Below are 23195 nucleotides of genomic sequence, written 5' to 3'. Positions count from 1 at the left end.
GCCTTTCTGATGAGGATGCCAACAAAGCTACCATATTATTGCCAATTCTGGCACTGGTTCCTGTCCTGTGGAGACCGGTCCCATGGGAGGGATGCCAGGAAAAGCAACCCATTTCCTGTAGGTCACCAAACAACCATAATGGGCCAGATCCAAAGACCATGGAAGTTCAGCAGAGTCTTTCTACTGCCTTCAATGGATTTTTAATCAACTCTATGGAACGGAGCTGTGGCTTCCTTGGCCAAGGAACGAGACGCCTGGAACCTCTAGGAGCCCCTGCTCTGAGGCAGTCCATGCGACAGGCAGCCTAGGAGTGGGGGAGCCTGGTAGCTCGGGATCCCCAGTAGAGGGAGCTGCAGAACTGGGAATAATTTCAAATGTTTCTGGCCAAACTAATATTTTCTTTCAGAAGGTGCCTGATATCTGACAGGTGGCATAAACAGCATGCACAGACACTGGCCGTAACTAATACCTTGCTATGATGTGAGAGGGTCTTTACATTTTCATTGACAAGTTAACTCTGCTTCCCTACCCCTGATTTTGAAACCTTTCCCTATTTCCTCCCACCCCCAATACTTACCTTGAGTGACTCAACCCCTGAGATAACTGTGATAGGGGAGATAAAATCACGAAGGACGATATTTTAGGGCCATGTAGGAATTCCACCATATTTCCGTGACTAAATTTCAAAAGCACTAAACAATTCTATTCCCCAACTTTAGGTTAGGCAATACATTCACATACACATGGACATGATCCCTATTTAATCCCCATCCCCTCCTCTTTGGAACCATTGCAAATTATATTGTCACGTGAAAAAACAATGAATTATGGCTTTGATTCCCTTCTGTCCTGACTGTGATGGAGCTAGTGAAGGGAGGGTGATCTAGAGGCTTGGATTAAATCCCAAAAGTTCACAGTAGAAATCAGGGATTGTTCCAGCACTGCCACCTGGAAACCATTCAGAGTGGGGAAAAGATATCCAACTTTTTTCCCATCTCAGAAGAGATTTGGTTCAGGGTAGGTTAAAGTTTCAGGTGAAGATTCATGCCAGTTCTTACTTGATCTGAACCAGTTCACCCATCCCCAGACAAAGGTGTTATTTTACATTCTGTGCTATTTCTTTATCCTTCCTTTTCTAGCAAAACTTTACCTCATTTGACTTCAACCATTCCACTCCAAGAGTGAAATTCTGGCCCCAACTGAAGTCAAGTTTTCAGTCTATAGATCTCTCTTTCCCCCCTTTCTTTCAATCTACCTTCACAATGTTCTTTGTCTTACCCCATCTTCCTTAAACACGGACCTCTGCATAGTTTGCCTTCTTCATTAGTAGACCATCCCTCTCATCTGTCCCGTTCTCCCCGCTCCCCCGCCAAAAGAAGCCATTTGAATGTTCATTTCAGAGACAGGTCAGAGATGCAAAGTTGACATCTAGATGTGGATCCAAGCTTCACCAACATTTGCAGCTGTTCAGATCCAGAAGGACGGACGCTCGCTGCAAAGTTGATATCCGCATTCAGACCTGAACTGCTCCAATTTGTGGGTGGGTTCAATTCTGGAATTTTGGTTTGGTATCATGGGCAGTTAATTGGCACTTTGCTGTTCTGGGAAGCGCGATAAGAACTTTGAATGATGGGCGTGATGGCTCTGCATAGCTCTGAGCATAGGGAAGAAGGATGGTTATTGGCATGTGAGAAGGGAGATGTCCAACCAGTGGGAAGGTATGCAGCATTATTTGTATTTTTGAAACTGATCCTTCTCATCTGTAATACCAGACTGCAGTTTACTACAAACACGGCTTTATTTCTGCAATTAATTAAACATATTGTTTCTTCTAAGACTTAGGCCCAGATCCTCAATGGGAGATAGGCGCCTAAATCCCTTTGAGGATCTGGGCCTTAAGCCTAGTGCTGATTAGAGAGAATTAAGTTATGCAAAAACTGCTATCCATACCAACTCCGGGCCTGATCCTGCAACGGGATCTTTGACGCCCAGGGACAGTTTTAGGGGCTGGAGTACAAAGTGGCTGTGCTGGGTGCCAACTTCCAGGGGGCGCTATACTGCTTAGCCATTTTTTTCTTCGCTGATTGGCTGGCCCCATTTTTCTTTGTTTGTTTCTTTTTGGCTCAGTTCTCAAGAGATGGGGGAGGGGGGGGCACGGAAAATATTTCCCACCCTGGGCAGCAGAATGCTTAGGGACGTTCCTGCTCACACCCATGCAGATACCTAGAAATAAGAGCAATGCCCATATTCTGTGCAGCTTCAGGGCCATAGATTTCTTCCGCCCAGGCCCAACACCTATTCTTCTTGTTGACACAGCAAGTCTTAGATGGAGTAGATCCCATGCTCACAGCTAAAACAGCAGCATATAAAAATAACCAGTGACCAAATTTGTTTGCTGCTGCACCTCCAGGTTACCTTCTGTGTGGTCAGTGCACCGTTAATATTTCTTTAAAATCAACTGAATGTCAGGAGACATTCAGATGCAGTCCAGGTGTGGACTGCTTGCCCTATCAGCGGCTCAGTGTGTGTGCTGCTCAACCTGCCTGCAGCAGGTATATTCAAGGGCAAAATGTATTTGCCTGCATTACGCCTATTCCTCTTACATGCAGATCCCATGCATTCTGGAACATACCTGGGATGTACCACAGCAGTGAAGGGGATTTTTAATAAGGTAAATTGACCGCAGGAATCCCATGGGTTTCATCATGATTGATACAATACAACCCTTAAGGAAGTAATAAAGTGGAGGCCATTGCATTCTGGTTTAGGGTGTCATACCCAAAAGTGCCTAAGGGCCAGATTTATGAAGGTATTTGGGCACCTAAAGCTGCAGATACGTGCCTAGTTAATATACACAAGTGCTGAAGCAGGTTAGATGCTTTGACTGTCATGGGATTTAGCTGCTTAGCCTGCCAAGGCATTTTGTAAATTCCATGAGATGCCCATCTATATCTTTATGTGCCTAATTACCTTGGTCAAGCGGAGCGTTAGGCACTTTTGAAAACATCCCCCTTAAATTCTAGTCCTCTCCATCAACAAGATCAAAATGTGGATTGTGATGAAATAAATATTTTTGAAATTGGATCAATTTTTTTAACCCGCAAAAAAAAAAATGTCCTCAAAATATATTTGCGGGGTGAGCTGGAACAATGTTTGGATTTTGTTTTTCTCTTCTGGATCCCATCACGGCCCCTAAATAGAGATTTCAGGCAATGAATGGCTAAACATACATCTCATAGCCTCGCCCCAAGATAACAGCAAACATTCTTGTCTTGTACCTCGTTCATTGAGGAAGGGAGCACATTCCACAGCAAATCAATCTTCTCTCTCGCTCTCTGCTCCTTCAGAAAGCAGGGAGGGGGGGAAATTTGGCCTCATACAGATTCCAATGACTTGAGCAGATCAGTGGCCGCAGCTGCTGCTAATTTAATTTGAAACAGCAGAACTAAAAGATCAATTCCGGAAGCACCTGCGGCCAGTGATGCTTCTCTGTTGTTCAAGAATTCTCAGAACCTACTCTATCCTTCAGCCGCGCGCCAAAGCTTTTCGTACTGCATACAGTGTCATAGCCAACAAAATCCACGGTAGTACTTCTTTCCATCAAACCACTCTGTTGGGTGCTATATTTAATGATATGTTCTTGCTGAATGGAAGAATATAAGCTGTGCTTTTATTTCCGTCCTTAACCTCTTGGGGCTAGGCAGCAGAAATTAATTACCATCCTTCTATATAGGCCTCTCATCCCAGTGGAAGCAGCAAGAGGCAAGCCGCAGCTGATAACCTGTATACTCTGCCAAACCAAAGAAAGGTACAGCATTCCTCCATGACTTGGCAGCAGGTGAGGAGCATGGCCTTTGGGATGGCCTCTCCTACAGTCCTTATGCACAGGAAAGCTTGGGTACCACAGTTGTCCCTATCACAAGAGCACACAAAGGTGAGAAGTCTACTCAGGTCCTCCTCCATGGATCCATGCAAAAGCCTGCTCACAATCTGGCCCTTCACTTTCATGGACTCAGGAAGATGATTGTCTTTGCTCGTCTTAGCTAGGTTTTATTTTTGGTTGAATGTATATAATTAAGCTTTCAAGGTAAAACACTTCAGATTTTATTCTTTGGATTCTGCTTTTGTGCTGTTTGAGTCTCGCACTTCTTCTAACAGACATGCTGAAATCCTGTAGGTATTTCTGGAGAGAATCTGAATATATTCTTATGCTTTCTGAAACTCAAATAGATTTCAGAGCCTAGATAAAATGACCTAAGGTGACATCTCTTGGCTATGAAGCTATTCACAGCTTTCTTTAATTTTCCTTTAGACTAATGAAATTCAAACTATTTATGGAATCCCAGAATCTGAGACATCAAAGACAAATGTGGCTTATTGGTCCATCTCCCTGCCAAGGTAGGATTGTTCCCTGTAGCATGAAACACCATCTAGTGTTTTGTCAAAGCTAGTTTAAAAGTTCCAAATTATGGGTCTTATGACTTTTCTCTAGAAAGACTGTCCTACAGCCTAATATAGCCCACTGTCAGGAAACTTCTCTTGATGTCTAGCCTAAACCTTCCCTTCCTTAATTTCACCCCTTTACACCAGTGTAAACCCCCACGTGCTACCCTAAATGATTCCTCTCCATCAATGCTCCAACCATTCAAATATTGTGACCCCCCCGGTTAGCATTCCCTTGGCCAAGCTATAGACATTTAGCCATCTTAATTTTTTCTTGCAGGTCAATCCATCCATTCTGCCCATGCCCCCAACCAAACAAGTGTCCAGCCAATCTTCTCTGAACTCCTTTCACTTTCTTAACCGCCGTTAGCCAATGTGGTGGCACAGAGGACCTGGTTCCCTTCTCTTTTATGCCACTGTAACTCCATTAACCTTAGCAGAGCTACTCCTAGTCTACGCTGGCATAAGTGAGAGGAGACTCAGACCCACTATTTCACGTGCAGTCCTTCAAAGTTCATGCAGAAAGCAACCATGCTCCATAAAGTGATGTCTCCCTGCATGCGACTCAAAACTATCTGGACCTTTTTATTCTAGCCAAACTCATGTTTAATTTGCTGCCCATTACCACTGCAAGGTGTCCCTTTTAGCAGTAGGACTTTACAGGTCTTCCCCTCCCTTTTTGTGTATTGGTACTTATTTTGATTTAAATGGTTAAAAATATAAAGACATCTACACAAGGCTCTAGATACCCTATCACTCTATTAACAGATTTAAAAATTTTATTAAGATGATGTTAAAAAAAAAAGTGAACAGAGTTTGAGCATAGAAGTTTCTGGTTATCAGGGAATAACATACAGATTATCAAGGGTGCAAAGTTTGGTTTAAGATCTGGTGGCATAAGGAATACAGAATTTGCAATATCCCCGATTGGGGGTAAAAGGTTGATGGGTCAAAGTACAGGCATTGAGATATGAGGGTATGAAGTTCATAGAATGGCTATGTTTGGGTGTGGAGTATAATGGATATGATGAAGAGGATGGATTGACCCTCATTTGGTGAGATTTAATGTTCAGGGAGTTTCTGGTTCCAGTTCATATTATCCAACGGAGAAGGTCACTTGGGCCCTTTCTCGTAGTGGGAGAACGATGTCGCTCTGGCTCACGCTGAGTTTACAACATAAACTCAGCACCATTAAACAGTCAATCAGACAGGAACTCAGCCAGTTGGTTGTCTCCAAAAAAAGTCCTTTCTGCTCCTTCATCATTCTGGGAGCATATCCTCAACCCTCTCTAAAACCCGCATCAGACAGATGTCTTTTGCAGCATGCCCAGAGGTAGCCAAATACAGACTATTCCAGACCCAGGGGGGAAGCACTTTCCATGGTCCCCACTTGTCAGCAGCCTCCCTGCTTTTGCAACGGGGAACCAGTGGAAGTATGGCAGGGGGAGAAAGGGAATCCTTCAGGTAGGCAGTACATGTGGTTTCAATTATTTTCCTTTCAGTGCATTAGGTTCCATGTTTCCAAACCCAATCTCCCTTTGCTGTTTTCTGTCTGTCTCTGAACTTGCTAAGTTGTTTTTTTTTAACATTTCCTCTGTTCTGAGTGATGCTTGCAAATTAGTATCGCCTGTAAATTTCATTAACATGCCATTTATGCCTTCTTTTAAACCACGAGTGAAGACATGGAGTAAGATCTCACCCATGGCTGACTGATTTGTCCGTCTAGGCATTTATGCCATGTTCATCAATGTAGTATCCAACCCTGATAGAATACTACTAGACCCCTCCTCGATCCATCTCACATAGAATCATAGAAATGGAGGGCTGGAAGGGATCTCAAGATGTCATGCAATCCATCCACCCATGCAGAAGCAAGTTTAAGTATGCTTCCTGATAGGTGTTTGTCTAACGTACACATAAATATCTAGAACTCCTCTCTATCCCTTCACATGGTTGCTACACTACAGAATGCAAGTTTTCTACAACTCTTTTTTATGGGAGCAGAGAAACACAGACATCATGATTCTAGGAGACAGAATATAACATTTTACTAAGTCTCCATATAAAACTCAACCTGGACCTGGAGGACCAAGAACTTTATGGTTTTAACTAGAGCTGCTCAAAAATCTTCAACCGAAATGTTTTTCAACAGAAAAGTGGGTTTTCGAATAAATGACTTTTTTTTTTTGTGGCAGAAAAGGTCTTTGATTTTTTTGTTGGAAAACAGAAAGCCCAAAACCTGAAAATTGTTTTTTTTTTTTGGTTGGAAAACAGAAAGCCCCAAACCTGAAAATTGTTTTTTTTTTTTGTTGGAAAGCAGAAAGCCCCAAACCTGAAACTTGTTTTTTTGTTGTTGTTGGAAAACAGAAAGCCCCAAACCTGAAAATTGTTTTTATTTTGTTTTTATTAACTGGCAGAAATATCCATTAACATTTTGATGAAAACTAACTCTTTTAGTGGTTTTAGTTTTCATCAACATTTTCTATTGGAAGAAAAAAAACATTTTCTGACCAGCTCTATTTTCAACTTAACTCCACAAGCTCTTCCCATTTACAAGTGACTCCTATCTTTCTGCTCCAATGAATTTCCAAATCATATCTGAGCATATGCCCTTCCTTCCTTCTTGTATCTTTTCATTTCTTTCTCCATCTGATATTATTTAACTCTGAAGTATTATTGCTGAATAAACGCTGTGAAGCATTCAGGAGAAACTTTGTGTCAGAGATACTTATGGGCCATTAAGCTTTATCATATTCTATATGAAGGATTGCAGGCGTTTTGCAAACAAGGTCCAATCAGCCAAATGTTAAGACTGTATAAATCTAGACAGTGTTTTTGTACAGAGAATACAACCAGACAAGATTCATTAGTCCTGCAATTAATCCCGTTAATGAAACTCACCTCATATTTGCATTGTGCACTGTTAGTTCCACCAGGGACAGGAAAATGCTACTAACTGTGGCAGATTTGGCAATTTCCTGCGATATTCTTGAGAGACCTTATTGAATTATGTTTAAGTATCTTTGGAGTCCATTGTATTAAATGAATTGTTTATGTATTCTTGTGGGCTGGGATTGTATGTAACCTCTGCTGGGGGGAAGAAGGGGCGTGGATGTGATAGGTGCGAGAGCTATGTGCCAGGCAAGAATGGGCTTTTGGAACAAAAGATATTATGTTGTTTTCCTGGGAATTTCCCCGGAGAAGTGAATGCGAATTCCGCACTTCTGGGCACGCAAAAATCCAGCCTTTTGAAACTATGCCCTGAGGAGTGAGCCATTGTCTGCTGGTCACCTCTTACAAGAGGCCAAGATCAAAGGGCCAAGCTGTATAAAGTAAAGACTGAACTATCCTTGGTGGTGCTGGTTCTGAATCTGAGACAGTTATGAACTTGTAACCCACAGGGAAAACCCAGCGTTTTTGAAGGACTGACACCTACCAGAGCCTGAGGCTGGAATTGGGGTGATTTGGGGTAAGCCTTTTAGCATGCACATAGGTTCTTTTATTGTTTTTAATATGTTTTCTTGCTGACTATTTTTTACCTTAACAATGAATGTTCTTGCTTATACAGAGTGGTGTACAAACACCGTGGGCCATTATGTTGTTCACAGCCTCTGGAGAGCAGGGGTGGTGGAACAATTTGTATAGTGGGGATGCTGAGGGACATTGACTCAAACTGTAAACCCTGTATATGATGGAAACCACTTCCAGCCAGGGGGTGCTGCAGCACCCCCCGCACCCCTAGTTCCAGTACCTATGCTGGAGAGAAAGGAAAACACAGACTCTGGCCATCTAGCTGGCTGGGCAAAGCGCAGTCTAGGCAGGGAGTTGTACATCCTAACATGGGATTGCTAACAATCTTATGAAGAAATGTCAGCCAATGTTATCTCCAGGGTGCACAGGGGAGGAGACAGTGCAAAGATAATGCATTTCCTTGGATACTTCCAGAGAGGAGAAGATCGTTACAAAACACTCCTCTCAGGATGTGTGCTTTGTCTGGGACACAGATGCACAAAAGGGCCCTTAAGGGAAAAATCGACATCCCTGGGGAGGAAAAAGGGGCCTGGCACAAAGAGGCATCAACAGTAGCTCAAGTGGCAGCTACATTTCCAGCAATGCACCGTAGCCCTGCAGCGTTGAGGTGACTACTGCCCCGGGGAGAGGGGAAGAGGCAGCGGGAAAGCTGCCAGGGGAGAAGCTGACAAGGACAGTGGCGTTTCTTAATGAGTAAAATAACTCAACAGAATGGTACCACCTCTCAGTACATTGATCTGTTCTCGTTTTCACCACAGTGCATCTGATCTGGTCTGAATCATAGGTGCTCAGGGTACTGCCACACCCCTTGGCTTGAAGAGGTTTCCAGAGGTTCACAGAATATCAAGGCTGGAAGGGACATCAGGAGGTCATCTAATCCACCCCCTGCTCAAAGCAGGACCAATCCCCAGACAGATTTTTGCCCCAGATCCCTAAATGGCCCCCTCAAGGATTGAACTCACAACCCTGGGTTTCACAAGCCAATGCTCAAACCACTGAGCTATCCCTCACCCCTACAGTGCCATCGCTAATTGTTGTATTTCCAATAAACGAGGCATATTGCCTTTTCCCCTGAAAAAGATCCTGTGTGCTTCTTATAAGCCTAACATCAGCACCCCCAGTATACAAATTGTTCCAGCATCCCTGGTGTGAATAAGCAGTGTCTATGTCATCTAAACCTACAGGGAGCTACCTCCTGCCACAGTATCACACATTTGATGTACATTAGCTGACACTTCAGATGCCTTCCATTGAAACGAGTACCTGAAATTTTATAGGGAAGAAGGTAACTCACCCTCTTCGCTCACCAAAATAATCTTGCTCACTCGGAGAAAGAGAGAGAGAGCGAGAGGTTAAAGGATCTACAGGCAGTTGCTTACTTTCCAATTGGTTGTCCAGCAGGTGTATGCTCCACTTCAAAGCCTGCTTGTCTCAGCACATCAATCACAGTATTGTTACCCAGGAAGTGACCTAAAACATGGACAGAAAAACAGCAGCGTCACTCAAACTGCTCCTTGAGGGTACTCCCTCCTGTCGACCCAAGCTAGGAGGAGTAGGTTACCAAAGACAGGGCTGGCTCCAAGGGCAAGCAAGTCGGGTCAAGCAACTGGTTGGGGCCCAGAAGAGACTCAGCTACTCACACTCTGGTCCACTACTGCTCTTTGGGCAGTAGGAATGAGACTAGCCAACTCACAGCCTGACGCGCTGCCCCCTACGGGCCAGGGATTGATCAAATGGGTAGGCAACTCAAGGGCCAATTCTTCCACAGTAACTTGGAGCCTGCAAATTGTTGTGGTAGTTCTGTATAGCTGCCATTTTAAACACAAGCTCACACTCTAAATCACCCCCTCACCCGGGTTTTACAATTGTTCCTGCAAAAGGTGAGAGAAGTATTATTAGTCACCCTAACTGATTTCAGATTAGGCTTCTATTCAGGAGTAAGACTGGGTGGAATGCAGGACTAGATGACCTCCTGAGGTCTCTTCCAACCCTAATCTTCTATGATACAAATACTCTGCTAAATACCACAGTGCCGTCAGACCATGTTTCTATCCCTTGTTACCTAGTGTTCCTAACATTTGTGTGAATGGGTTAGGCTTGTGTGATTGTTTAGGGCATAGTTGTTTCTCTAGGATAATTGGCTAAAGTGGGACTCAGAGTGGCTAGATCTTATGCTGGTTCTCTGCACATCGGTGAATTTCAGCATTGATTGCTAACCCCAAGCATTAAAAAAATCATGAGATCAGCTTAAAAATCAGGAGATTAATAAAAATGAATTTGGGATTCTTTTCATTGGTCTGTGGGGTTTCGAGCCTTTGAGATTTGTCATAAGGGCGCCTTTACCCCATACTGCTCTGTTGGCTGAGTGTACTAGGGCTGGCACCCCCACCCCCCCTTAGTTTCCCTTTCCGAGGTTGGTCTTCTCAGCTTCCCAGATACAGGTCTGTGTGGGAGATGTGGCTTAGCTCTCCAGCCAAGTCACAACAAATGTAATCCCTTCTAAGGTACCAAGAGTTCAAACAGAAAAGTTCTAAGCAAACAAAAACGTTCTTCTACCCTTCAGGCCTTCTCTTCAGTCCACCCGCTGGGCCTTGTTTGCAGCCCCTTTCTCAAGCCCCACCCCCTCCCTGGGCTTCAGAGCCTAAGCTGCTGCCTAAACTATTTTTAGTGCCATAATGCAAGCCCGAGTCTGTCAACCCAGGCTCTGAGACTTGCTGCTGTGGGCAACCACTTGCGTGTAGACGCACCCTAAGGATTCAAGGGTAATTCAGTCTCCAGTCTCTTTTAAGCCTCGGTCTCCCTGCCTAAACTGCCAACAAGGATGCTAATTAGTATCAGTTGTGAGGGTGATGTGGTTATAGGGGTTTTAGTGCAACCCACAAGCATCATAAACAGTTTTTAGCCAAAAGACATTTCTTTAAACTATTCAAATCACATTTGCAGGCCCTAACTTGTTCCAGGATTCCACTACCTCCTTTTCAGAAACATAAAAATTTGATTTCCCCCCTGACTAACTTGCTTATAACTAAAGCCAAAGGACCAGTCCCAAAAATGCGTTCCACACGCTCAGAGAGGAGAGCAATATGACATTTGTGAGCGATTAATTTGATTTGATCATAACTGGATTTTTTTTAAGCAATGCCAGAGCAAACAAAGGCCCGATCCTTCAATTGGTTGAACAGAGAGCTGCAAGTGGAATCGGGAACAAAGATGTTTCCGTGTTCATACTCCAATGTCCTAGTTTTTCTTGACATGGAATTCAAGTTGCCAACATTTTTATTTGTAGGAACAAATGTCCTGAATCTTATTAACCGTTGACCTTTACATCATAATACCAAAAGTCCTGGCAAAAAGTAGCATAATGACAACCCTAAATCCTCATCGATTCAACAGTCACGACCAGGGCAGCAGTGTTACCAGCTTCCCAACAATGCACTGTAAAATACATTCAGGTGTGAGAGATATTTTGGCCTTCCGATCATTTGGCTTCTCTGTTAAGACTGCCAACAAGGATGCCACCTGTGGATCTGGTTGGCTTTTGTTGAGTACTTAAGTTATTTAGGTTGAGGAAAGTCTGGGATGGTGGCAGTTTTGTTCTCACTGCATTCCAAAATTGGACACACTTGTTTTCTGCCTTCCGGAATTTGTAGTGGACTGAAATACTACAGTGTTGGGGATGACTTGTATTAATTAATAATTTTTGTCATGCAGACAACTGTCCACCAGGATGTGGACAGAGACCATTAATCATTTCACCCAACAGTTTTTGGATTCTATCAACATTTGTTCATTATTTACCTGGAAGGAGTCAAACCAGACATGTAAATGTGAAAAGACCTGCAATCCATCACTGTGCCTTGAGCCCTCCAGTCTTCTGCCTTAATTATTCATTAGGAAAACATCCCAATGGTATCGGAGGGGTGCTTAAGATTTGCCCAGAAATTGCAGGGGATAAGAGAAGTTCCTGTTAAGTGTCAGAACCAAAGATTGTTTTTGAGATCAATATTTTTCAAAGCAGATAGTTCGTCCTAGAGTTGGAGCCCACTTACTCCAATGTCCAACAGACTATCTCTCAAAGGAGCTAATCATTCCCTGAAAGATCACTGTGGAAACAGCAGAGCTGGTTTTGAAGTGAGAAACTGGCCAGACAGCATAAGAATCTAACTACAAACACCCTAATAATGCAGACTGTGTAGGGTCAGAAGTTTGTCTCTTTTGGGGTACCCAGGTATTTTCAAAGAGTACCTGCCTGGATGAGCAAAGTCCAGAGGGATTCAATCAATAATGCTAGCGTATACAGCCAAGCAATAGGCCAGTCATCTCATCTCTTCGGTCACAGCCCTACGCCCACTGAAATCAACTGGAGTCTTTACATTGACATCAGAGGGTTTGTGGACAATGCCCTAATTTATAACTAAACTGACTCTTTTATCAGTGAAACACTGTAATAAGCAGCATAGTGTGGAGCCTACTATACAAGTCCTCTTCAATCCAACCTATTTGATTTTGCCTAAATGGCAGAATCTGAAACTCTTTAACTTCCCCCATTCATGCATCCTTCCCACTTTGCTGTGTCTTGTTTGCAATGATACTTGAATGTTGACCAGTTTTGCCTTGCTGCTCACTTTACTTCTCCTCTCCTCAATATTCATTTATTTCCCCCCCTTTTGGAATAAAAGTTGCTGTGCGCAACTTCTTATCTCTCCATGAACGGATCTGAAGATATGTTCTAGCTCAACCTGAAGCCATAGGGTTGATTCAGGAAGCACTGGATGAAATTCTATGGCCAGACTAGATGGTCACAATGGTTCCTCCTGGCCTTAAAATCTATGAAAATTGCACACACACTGTGATCTTCCTTGGTGGCACATATTCTGAGCTTAGCACTATCTTTGTTAACAATTTACAGCAGCGTATGATTTTCAATGGATCAATTGGCCAAATGAATGCCAATTTCACCAGCACACTCACAGGTATTTCAGTCCATTGTGAACTAATTCCCCACGCTTCCTACTTCCTGCCACTTTATCACTAAAGCCGTTAAAAAAAAAAGAATAAAGATTTTGTAAAATTATTTTTATTTTTAGAATGGCTTGGGTATATTTCATTCTCTCTCCACCGACTGAAAAATAGCAATACCATTTTTGCTAAAACTTTCCAAATTGTCAGAATTGTCAGAGAAGAAGCCTGGAAAATATCTCCCTAAAAGGTAAAAACTTTAGGAAGTTATAATTATTGAAAACTTTGTGCACGTGGAAACAGATAGATAGATGGATAGTTTAGATAGATAGATTAGATAGATAGATGGATGGATGTCAGGTCTTCTGAGCTGCTACTCACTATTTATTCTGAACCTGGATGAAAAATCCCTTTAGTATTATCCTGATTTATTGTGACAGTTGATGAGTGCTAGGGCTAAAAAGGTCAGAATATCTACTGTCCTGGGAATGCCTAGTAAATATGCAGAGAAAAGCAGCTGAAAGGAGAAATAGAAGACCTGCCACACAGAGGTTTATGCGGTAATTCCAATATCAGGCGCAAAGATGAATACTGCAAAATCTCCACTAACAATTTACGTTAAAATAAGTTTCATTGTTGCAAATAAACCATGGCAATAACACATTAGGTATTATATTTCTAGGCTTAGAAGGATTTGATTTTTATCAGTAAATGTTAATTTCACCATATACACACAGACTGACAAAAATATTTCCCTCTATAATAATCAAAATCTACAGACAGGGAAAGTAAGAAAAATGCTGCCTAAGAGCTTATCACAGTTTGATATAAGGATATTTATTTTGCATATTTTGACATGCAATGTTGACAACTTGTGTTTTAATGGTTATAAAGCTTTAACATGTTTTAATCTCAACGCCTACTGTCATTAAATAATTATCTGACACTCCCATAATTTCCTGAAACTGTAAAAATTTAAAATAGATAAATATACAAAAAATACTTTAAGTCCATAATTTTGCACAACTGTGAAGCTTTAAGTAAATAAAAATACAAAAAAAAACCCCCAATATTCTGTCAAAATTACAAATAATAATAGAATTCTCCCAAGCCTATAGATATATCTGTATGTATGACGCTCATGACACTAGAGGGCAAGATTGTTCGAATGATAAATGGGTACTGTAATAGGTATTGTACAAAGTTAAAATTTGAGCCATCTCTTAAAAAAACTCTGCCCCTCTACATTTCTAACAGGTCCTGGATTGGTGCGTATTTAGAGTCATCTTCTGCCCTTTTTTACTGAACTCGATTCACCGGTAGAAGATTAGGATGAGATCCAGGACAGTAATGGGAAGTAAAGGTGGTCCATCCGCTTCCTAAAGAAGACTTGATACCAATGACTTTTGCTAGAGGGTAATTTTCAATGCTAAACATACCGTGAACTCAAAGTTTGGCCACAATTTACTTTAATAAACTGACGACTTTGTAAGAAGGATCTCTTTGTGTAAGTCCCAACTGAAGTCAATAGGAGTTTTGCCATTGACTTCATTGGGGCCCGGATTTCACCCCTTTAGCTCAAGTGGTATGAGCCTGTGTTTTGGGGTCGGACGATCTGAATTTCTCAGTGAATGTGTTTTCACAGTGCCCAGGGCTGGTCAAAATTTTCCCATTTCACCTTGTTTTTCTGATAGAAAACTGCTGTTTTGACTAAATGGAAATTTTCAGGGCACGTGTCTGCTTTCCTCAAAAAAAGTTGGGATTTTTCATTGGAAAACTGAAAATCAGTGCAAGGGTGTGGGGTGTGTGTGCGTATGTGGCAGGGCAGAGAGGGGTAGTTTTTTAACTAAAAGACAAAACAACCTTTGTTCTTAATTTTTTGCCACAAGTCCAATTTTTCCATTGAAAATGACAATGAAAATTATTTTCATTTTGGGCAAAATATTCTGGGTGGGCCTCGGAGGGATGTTTTTCAAACACCTCTGAGAGGGAGAACCATGTAGTGCTAGATATTAAAAATCTACCTCGCCATCTTAGACATGAAATGCCATCAACGTTGTATCTAAGCATCAGCACCAAGCCACAGCCCTAAGAAGTTAAATAAGCCCACAAGTTCTTACAGGCAAAAATATTATCTTGTTTTGGTGACAGGAGCAAGAAGAATGGTTCTAAGCAAATGTTGTGTGCTTTATCTGGATTTGAAGATCTACTACAAATTACTTGGTCTGTTCGCTTCAGGATTCATTGTTCTGGGGCTTAGAGGGATAAAGTGGTACAAAGGAGCAAGAGATAATTCCCCGCACAAAAGGCCTCCGTGGCAGAGCCTTTGAAGTTACACTAAGAAAGCCTGGCTAGGCCATTAGCTGACACACAGCAGAAACCTGAACTGTTTCCATGAGCGCTACAAACAGAGCTATTTTCTGCACAATTAGTCATAAAAAGGGCCAATGTAAACTGTGTCGGGAGGTCTCAATTCTTTACATTCTCCATGCCGTGAATCAGATGTTATGTATAACGTTTTGTTGCCATTTAGCCCTCGGGCTGCTTTGCAACGAGCAGCCAGCAGTCTCTATTCCTCGTTTTCTCTGACACTGATTTTCAATGCGTTTGGCACAACCCGAGTGTTTATTGTAGTTAAACTTCACAAGAATTAAGCAATCAGCTGAAATACAAAATCAAGTGCTGTATCTTCACCGTTGCAGCAAATATTTACTGGCTCCTTTACTGCTTCTCCAAACTGTGTATTTTTTGAGACAGGTCTAACTTAACATTTGCAGAGGCTGAGTGATTAGTGCATCAGAAAGACGCCATGCTATTTTAGTAAGCAGTCAACACGTATTGCCCTCTGGATTTTTTAACCTCTCCATTGTGTCAATCCACTCTCCCTCGGTGACCTCATACACACTCTCCTGCCAGCAAACTCCATTCCTTAAAATGTTGTGCTCCTATCTTTTCATCATTATGCTCCATATTTGAGGTCTATTAATGCCCTGGAGTTGCCCCATCTGCTTAGAGATTCTTTCATCCTTCTGAATCACTCTCTTGAAATCTCATTTTACAATTAAAGATGGCCCTGAACCCAGAACAACTCCTGGCATCTGTAGAACATTGGAGCTAAATGCAGATCCAGTCTTTGCGAGCTGGGCCCATGTCTATCTAAAAAATTTCCTTTCCTCTTCAGCTACCTTTTGCTGCAAAGTGTTTTGTCATCGTGCGAACACACGACATGTTAAAATGAAATGAATTGAATGCACTGGGCCGGGATTAATAGATTTCAGGACTGGATGAGAACCCCTTTGTGTGATGCAAAATATCGCCAATGAAATCTAAAATCTTACAAAGTTCACCTCGTTTGGATCCATAACAAACTAGAAGGAAACTCAGACCAGGTTGGTCAAAAGCTTCGTGGAGGCTGGTGCTTTTTAAAAAAGAAGCTGGGCCCAGTTTTAAGCAAACCAGGATGGATTTAAACTGTTCGAACTAGAGGACAACCCTGGCACAAGAACAAATGGGTATACACTGGCCATAAATACACTTAAGTCAGAAATTGGAAGAACGGTTCTATCTATCAGAGTGACGTTCTGGAACAGCCTTCCAATAGGAGTAGCAGCAGCAAACAACCGAATTAGTTTGAAGATGGAGTTTAGGAAGTTTATGAGTGGGTTTAAATGATGGAATTACCAGAGTAGCAGGAGATTGGAGTTGAGGTACCTTCCAGTCCTACATCCTAAGTCCTATATCCTAGATTCTTATGGATTTATGGTTTAATGTCAAAACCCTGTAATATTTGTGATTCCACGTGGTTCCAATGTGAAATGCTGCAGTTCTTCTCTCCTTTTGCTCTGGGATTCTGCTTTCCCAGCATCATGACAGCACTAACCCCGAGCTACCCAGTGCAGACATTCCTTTTTCTAACACAGCCCCCTCTTCCATTCAGTTAAGCGTTAAGTCCAATCCAACACTAATAGAGCAGGTGGGAAAAGGCAGAAACATTTTGGTAATAAATTTTCAAAAATGTGTGCAATCAGTTCTTTGTTCAAAATGTTAAATGTTGGAAAAAATAGTGGAAAACTATTAAAAATAAATTCTCAAAAGTGTTTGCCAAAAAAAACCCCAAACTTTGAAAATTCTAAAAATTTCAACGCACTCCAATTAATAGTAAGCAATGTTCATCACAATGTTTTCTTTTCTTTTCTCTTTTCATTCCTATTGCGAGTTAATTCAGTGTCTGTGACAATAATAGTGTCTGTGACAATATTGTCACGAACACTGAATTAACTCACAATATGCTCCTCCAAACTGTCCCCTTCTGTGGTGGGCATTGATCCTGACCGGGGGCTCCTGGGCACGATCATAATAGAAACATTTAAGAAGAAGGACATCAAGTAGCAACAAGATTAACAGGGGCAAATGCAGTGCGAGTTTCTTTACCACAGTACCTTACCACTGATTTTCAGCACCTCTGCCATTCCAGTCTTCCCTTTCTCCATGGACACATTCATCCATACCCAGACAGACACATCTACTTAATACACCCAATCTTGACCTTCACCATCCCCTGCTGGTCTAGCTCTGCCTCTTTCCCAGATGAAGCCTGCATCAATACATGCACCCCTCCCCCATGCACCCCTCTCCCATAATGAACCGCAGTCCTAAATTCTCTTTTGCTCCTTTATGCTAGGTAATGGGGCTGGAATGGCATAAATTGATCCTAAAGGTTCACACCAGGAGAAGACTCCCCCAGCACACGCACTGTGGAAGACAATCTGAAGGCTGCCCTCTGCACACCCCTCCACAAACATAGCATGTGGCTAGGGCCCTACCAAATTCACGGCCATGAAAAACACATCACGGACCATGAAAGCTGGTCTCGCCCTGTCTGTTGTGTGCTTTTACCCTACAATATACAGATTTCACGGGGGAGACCAGCGTTTCTCAAATTGGGGGTCCTGACCCAAAAGAGAGTTGCGGGGGGGGGGTCACAGGGTTATTTTAGGGGGGGGTCACTGTAGTGCCACCCTTACTTCTGCGCTGGCTTTAGAGCTGGGCGGCCGGAGAGTGGTGGCTGTTAGCCGGGTCCCAGCTGCTGAAGGTAGCACCATACCATGCCATCCTTACTTCTGCGCTGCTGCTGGCGGCAGCGCTGCCTTCAGAGATGGGCTCCCAGCCAGCAGTCACCACTCTCTAGTTGCCCAGCTCTGAAGGCAGCGCCGCTGGCAGCAGCAGCACAGAAGTAAAGGTAGCAGAACCACAACCCCCCTACAATAACCTTGTGAGCCACCCAACTCCTTTTTGGTTCAGGACCCCTACCATTACAACACTGTGACATTTCAGATTTAAATAGCTGAAATCATGAAAATGACTATTTTAAAAATCCTGTGACTGTGAAATTGACCAAAATGGAGGGTGAATTTGGCAGGGCTCTACACATGGCACAGAGGGTTTGACTGAGGCAGGTCTAGGGGTAGGAGGGAGCATTGCAGAGATACCAGGCAGCCTGGAGAGGCTGCTGCAATTTAAAGAGGCCCGGACCAGGATATCTTAGCTATGCTGGGGGCTGCCCCAGCCCCTGGAAAAGGCCAAGATCAGGAGGGAGCAAAGTTCACTTAAAGCCCTGCCTCTGCCCGGTTCTGTGCTGCACCTCTTAAATGGACAACGCAAATTTGCACCAGTGGTGTCTGTCCTTTTCAGAAAAGCTGATTGTAGGGGTAGGGGAATGAGAGTCACAACAATGTTTTGCACTTACAAGTATTACATGAATGGGTGTGGGGGGGGGTAGCTTTCTGATTCCTTATCTTGGGTGGAGGGAATTGAGACCAAAGTGTGAGTTCAAGTACTTCCGTGCAAACGACGGTTTCGTAAAGCAGGCCCGCACGAACACGACGCAGCCCCAGTTCAGATGCGGCCGAAGAAATCTTTTCCCCATCCTATTTGATGTGGTTCTTCTCAGCCGTGCAAAGCACTGACTCACAGCTGCTTTCGGACACTGTCATTGGAATTAAGAAATAAAACATAAAAGGGCAAAAAGCGTAGCACTTTGAACCCCACGTGGGCCCCACCTGCCACTTCATTCCTTCCTTACATGTAATCACCTCTCCTGCTACAATTGTTCAGCACTTACAAAATACATTTTGGACCAGGGCCACCCTGTAGATTATTGGAGAGTGACTTAAAGCCCAAAGTCCATGAGGTTACTCCAGATGGATGCCCGTGTAACTGCGAGCAGATTTTGGTCTCCCCGTGTCTCATTTAGAGCCGCAGTGCCGTGCTGTACATAGAGAATCAAGCCCAAAAACCTGCACAGACTCACAGAGAATCAGTCCAAGATATTGTTTCTTGCTGTCCCTAGAGGTAGTGAAAATTCATTCTTTCAGCACATCTCTGCGCTCATGTCTTCCCTTCTTAGCTTTTTCATTCTGCTTCGTTCTCTTGACTATGTGTCTGTGTCCTTCTCCCACGGTGTCATCTTTGCTTCTTCTCCCATGCTGTCACCTCTGTGTTTGTCTAACTGTCTACAGAAAATGGGTTTTTGATCAAAAAACAATTTTTTGGCCGAAAGTGTCTGGTTTCTGAGGAAAAAAATTGATTTTTCACCAAAAAAAGAAAACTCAAACCTAAAACGCTTTCATTTTTGGCCAGTCAGCCCCCCCCCCCAATTCAATTAAAAATGCCATCACAGTTCCTCACGTGAATTATAATTTGGCTGTGTCATATCCCCATTTGCCTCTATGGGCTGGGTTCCCCAGCTGGACTACATTTCCCACTATGCACATGGCCAAGGACTCCCAGAATGCATTACAGCAGCTCAGCAAGAGGGTGAAGAAAACAAAGGCAGCACATTTTCATGCACATATACCACACAGTGGAATTTTCCCACTGAGAGCGAGCACAAAAGAACATAAGAATGGCCCTACTGGGTCAGACCAAAGGTCCATCTAGCCCAGTATCCTGCCTTCCATCAGTGCCAGGTGCCCCAGAGGGAATGAACAGAACGGGTAATCATCAAGTTATCCATCTCTTGATGCTCATTCCCAGCTTCTGGCAAACAGAGGCTAGGGACACCATTCCTGCCCATCCTGGCTAATAGCCATTGATGGACCTAGCCTCATGAATTTATCTAGTTCTTTTTTGAACCCTGTTATGGTCTTGGCCTTCACAACATCCTCTGGCAAGGAGTTCCACAGGTTGACTGTGTGTTGTGTGAAGAAATACTTCCTTTTGTTTGGTCAAAGGATGACCACTACATTTTACTATAAATACATTAAATACATTAACTGTTGATTGGACATTGGGGTTTGATTCTAAAGAGAAGAGGAAGACAGTATAGGAAGGTGTCCACCTTTTACATAAGTGCCATTCATGATCTTATTATCTTAGACCTGTTTCTTTGGGATCTCAGTTTACTCCTCTTTCTGATGCTAGATGAACCTGCAAAGAATGCATTTAAAATGCAAACAGGGTCTTTTTGCAGGGAAACTTAAAGAGGCAGGATTTTTTAAAATGTATTTTTTTGCTTGTGATTACAACTGTGTGGGAACTGGCATTTCCATTTTGTGAGAAATTCCGTGATTTCAAAATTTGTTCCAAACTGGAATGAAAAGAAAGAATATAGAAATTCCCCACAAAACAAAATTTAAAAAATCATTTGGGGTCAGATGAAAAAAGCTTCTTTTTTGACTTTTTCCTCTTTTTTCATGTTTATAATATGAAATAAAATACATTTTGAACGAAAAGTCATTTCCAAATGGGAAATTGATACCTTCGGTTCGGAAAGTGTCACAACAGAACATTTCACCCTGCTCATATTTTTTTTAATATTTATTCCCAAACAAAAGTTAGCTGAAATTGACGTTTCCGTGGAAAGTTTTGATTTAAACAAAATGGCATTTTCTGATGAAAACAGTTCTGTTGGAAAACATTCAATCAGCTTTCCTTGTGACAGGAGCTGGAATGATATCACCAGGAAATGAAATCCAAGGGGAAAATACAGTGCGGGCAGTAGCTTCACACTGCCCTAACTTTTCCAGGGGTGTGAGAGTACCTCACTATGACCCATTTAGTCCCGAGCCTCAGTTGAGACTACGGGCATCAGTGTTTATCCCTTTTACAAAAGACGGTTGTAACATGGAGGAAAGGAAAGGTTTTGTCCTTTCGATGGAAACAGATGCTTTTCACCACAATTTATAGGCTGCTCAAATAGCACGGTAAGAAATGTAACCACCATTATTCACATAAGTATTTACTGAGCACCATCAACAGGTTGGGCAGTGTTCACAGTCTGGAAGAGGATGCAACCTCTCTCCCAAGGGTGTTAATGACTGGGATTGCGGCTTTGGTAAAGTAGGCGGTCTCTTACTATCTGACTGAGATCACCAACTCATTTCACATACGCCACTGAAAAGCCCTAGACTAGGAACTACGCTCCAGTCAGTCACGACAGCTGGATTCAGACAGGTAACCTACGAGTGAAGTGTTTCATATCCCATCGCAAATCCTCCAAGCGATTTTGGAATGTATAAGGTCTTGCTTGCCAAAAGAAGGGGGTGGGAACCATTTCCAGAGCTCACAACTCTGGCTCCATTCTCTGCGAAGAAGATAACTAAAGCGATGTGAACACTTTACTAAAACAAACACAACGATAAACCTGAGCCTGACCTCAGCAGAGTGCCAGGCTGAGGAAAGCTCCTGACAGTCAGGGAAAACTCTTCTTGCACTCTGAACATTTCAGCTAGTTTTCAAAAATATTTCTGTCTCACCCTCAGCTAGAACTGGGATGATTCTGGGTATGGCCCATGCTGAAAAGCACAATGTGCATGGCCTTCCTTATAGAAAAGACTTTTGGAATTTAATAAGGATGCAATCAATAGGCTTTTACAGAAAATCAACAGGGTTGTGTAGATATTACTCTAAAGATCTAGTGAATTGAATATAAAAATGATAATCTGTCTATAAGGGGTTTTGAATCATCCAATAGAATGCTTTGGTATAGCTATAATTCTCTATTAAATTCTACAGGATAGTTTAAAAAACCTATAGAAAGGTTAGAGAGACAAGGCGGATGAGGTAATATCTTTTATTAGACCAACAATAAATTAAGAATGTACCTGGCTACCACCACACTGCATATAGAAAGGTTATAATTTTCTATTAAATTCCATACCCCTTTTCTAAAAGTCTGGACTGAAAACCACAAATGAAACCTTGCGATGCACGGGATAGGTTTCCCAGATTCTGATTTGCATTTTTCAGCTGAGCTTGAGTGGTTAAACGGATGCCCTTCGCCTCTTAGAGGAATCAGTTCCTATAGGTTCATTTGGATCGTGACTGCAAAACTTTAAACTGAAATGGGGTGATTCATAAGCAAGAAAATGTGCGTTTGAACAACAACACGGGTGCCCACTCACTCAGATGTTGACCACTTTGGAGCTTTGGAGATACAGGACATGCCTCCACATTGACACAGAGCATGTTGAATGCTTTCTAGGTCAGTGTTCTTCATGTGGACAACAGCTGGTAGGAAGTAAACCTCCATTCAAATTCCTTTTAAAAGAACAGTGCCATGCTCTATTTTACAAGGCTCTTAAAAAAAAAAACCCTGGTTATTAAAACACTGGAATCCCTAGTTACTGACACTTCAATAACCATGGGTTCCATCACCTAGGCGACAGATGCTTTGTGCTTTTTCCTAGAATAACTTAGCTGGCCGCTGGTTGTCATTGTTGCAGAAAACTACAGGAGGAAGTTCACAAATCAGGCTGCGAATATGGAGAGGTGACGTCACCCAAGTCTGCAAATGGCCGTTTATCTTAGGTTGCCAATGCCACTTATTTCTGCCACTTATGACTGGGGTCATTTGGTGTCAGAGCATAAATGTACAGAACCTGGTGGCAACGTATAATGAGTATCGTTCAGCATTCCACCAGACTCTGCAGGCAAATTCATAGGACTTTCTGCACAATGTATGCACCAACAAATCACCCTGTCTGTTTGGATGAATGGTTCTCTCCTTTCTCCTTCTGCCACTCCAGTTAAATCCCAGTGAGATGTAGCCTTCAGAGCCTACAGGGACCATTGACATGGGAATATTAGAAACCATCAGCAATTATTTTTACTCTTTATTTTCTTTTTCTTTCAATGGAAAACAAAAGAAGGAAATTAGATTAGAGGAAAGGAGGGTCATGTGATTAAGGGTCATACTTGAGAGTCAAGAAAATTAGGTTCTCTTCCCAGCTGTGGTACAGATTTCCCCTCTGATCTTGGCC

The 23195-nt window shown here is 42.6% G+C and overlaps 1 protein-coding gene across 1 annotated transcript in view; it reads right to left on the bottom strand.

Annotated features, from left to right (window-relative positions):
- The window catches only part of TRABD2B (TraB domain containing 2B), a 67643-nt gene extending 51500 nt beyond the window's left edge, over nt 1-16143 (bottom strand). The window contains exons 1-2 of the mRNA XM_029911612.1: nt 16119-16143; nt 9354-9444 (exon numbers count right to left, since the gene is read on the bottom strand). Coding sequence (XP_029767472.1) covers nt 9354-9444; nt 16119-16143 — 116 coding nt within the window. The remainder of the gene's footprint in view (nt 1-9353; nt 9445-16118) is intronic.
- Between the last annotated feature and the right edge of the window lie 7052 nt (nt 16144-23195).

Source organism: Terrapene carolina, unplaced genomic scaffold (genome assembly GCF_002925995.2).
Source record: "Terrapene carolina triunguis isolate 2854851 unplaced genomic scaffold, T_m_triunguis-2.0 Scaffold110, whole genome shotgun sequence".
Lineage (NCBI taxonomy): Eukaryota > Metazoa > Chordata > Testudines > Emydidae > Terrapene > Terrapene triunguis.
Note: the sequence above shows the minus strand (reverse complement) of the source record. Positions and strands in the feature narration are given on the sequence as shown.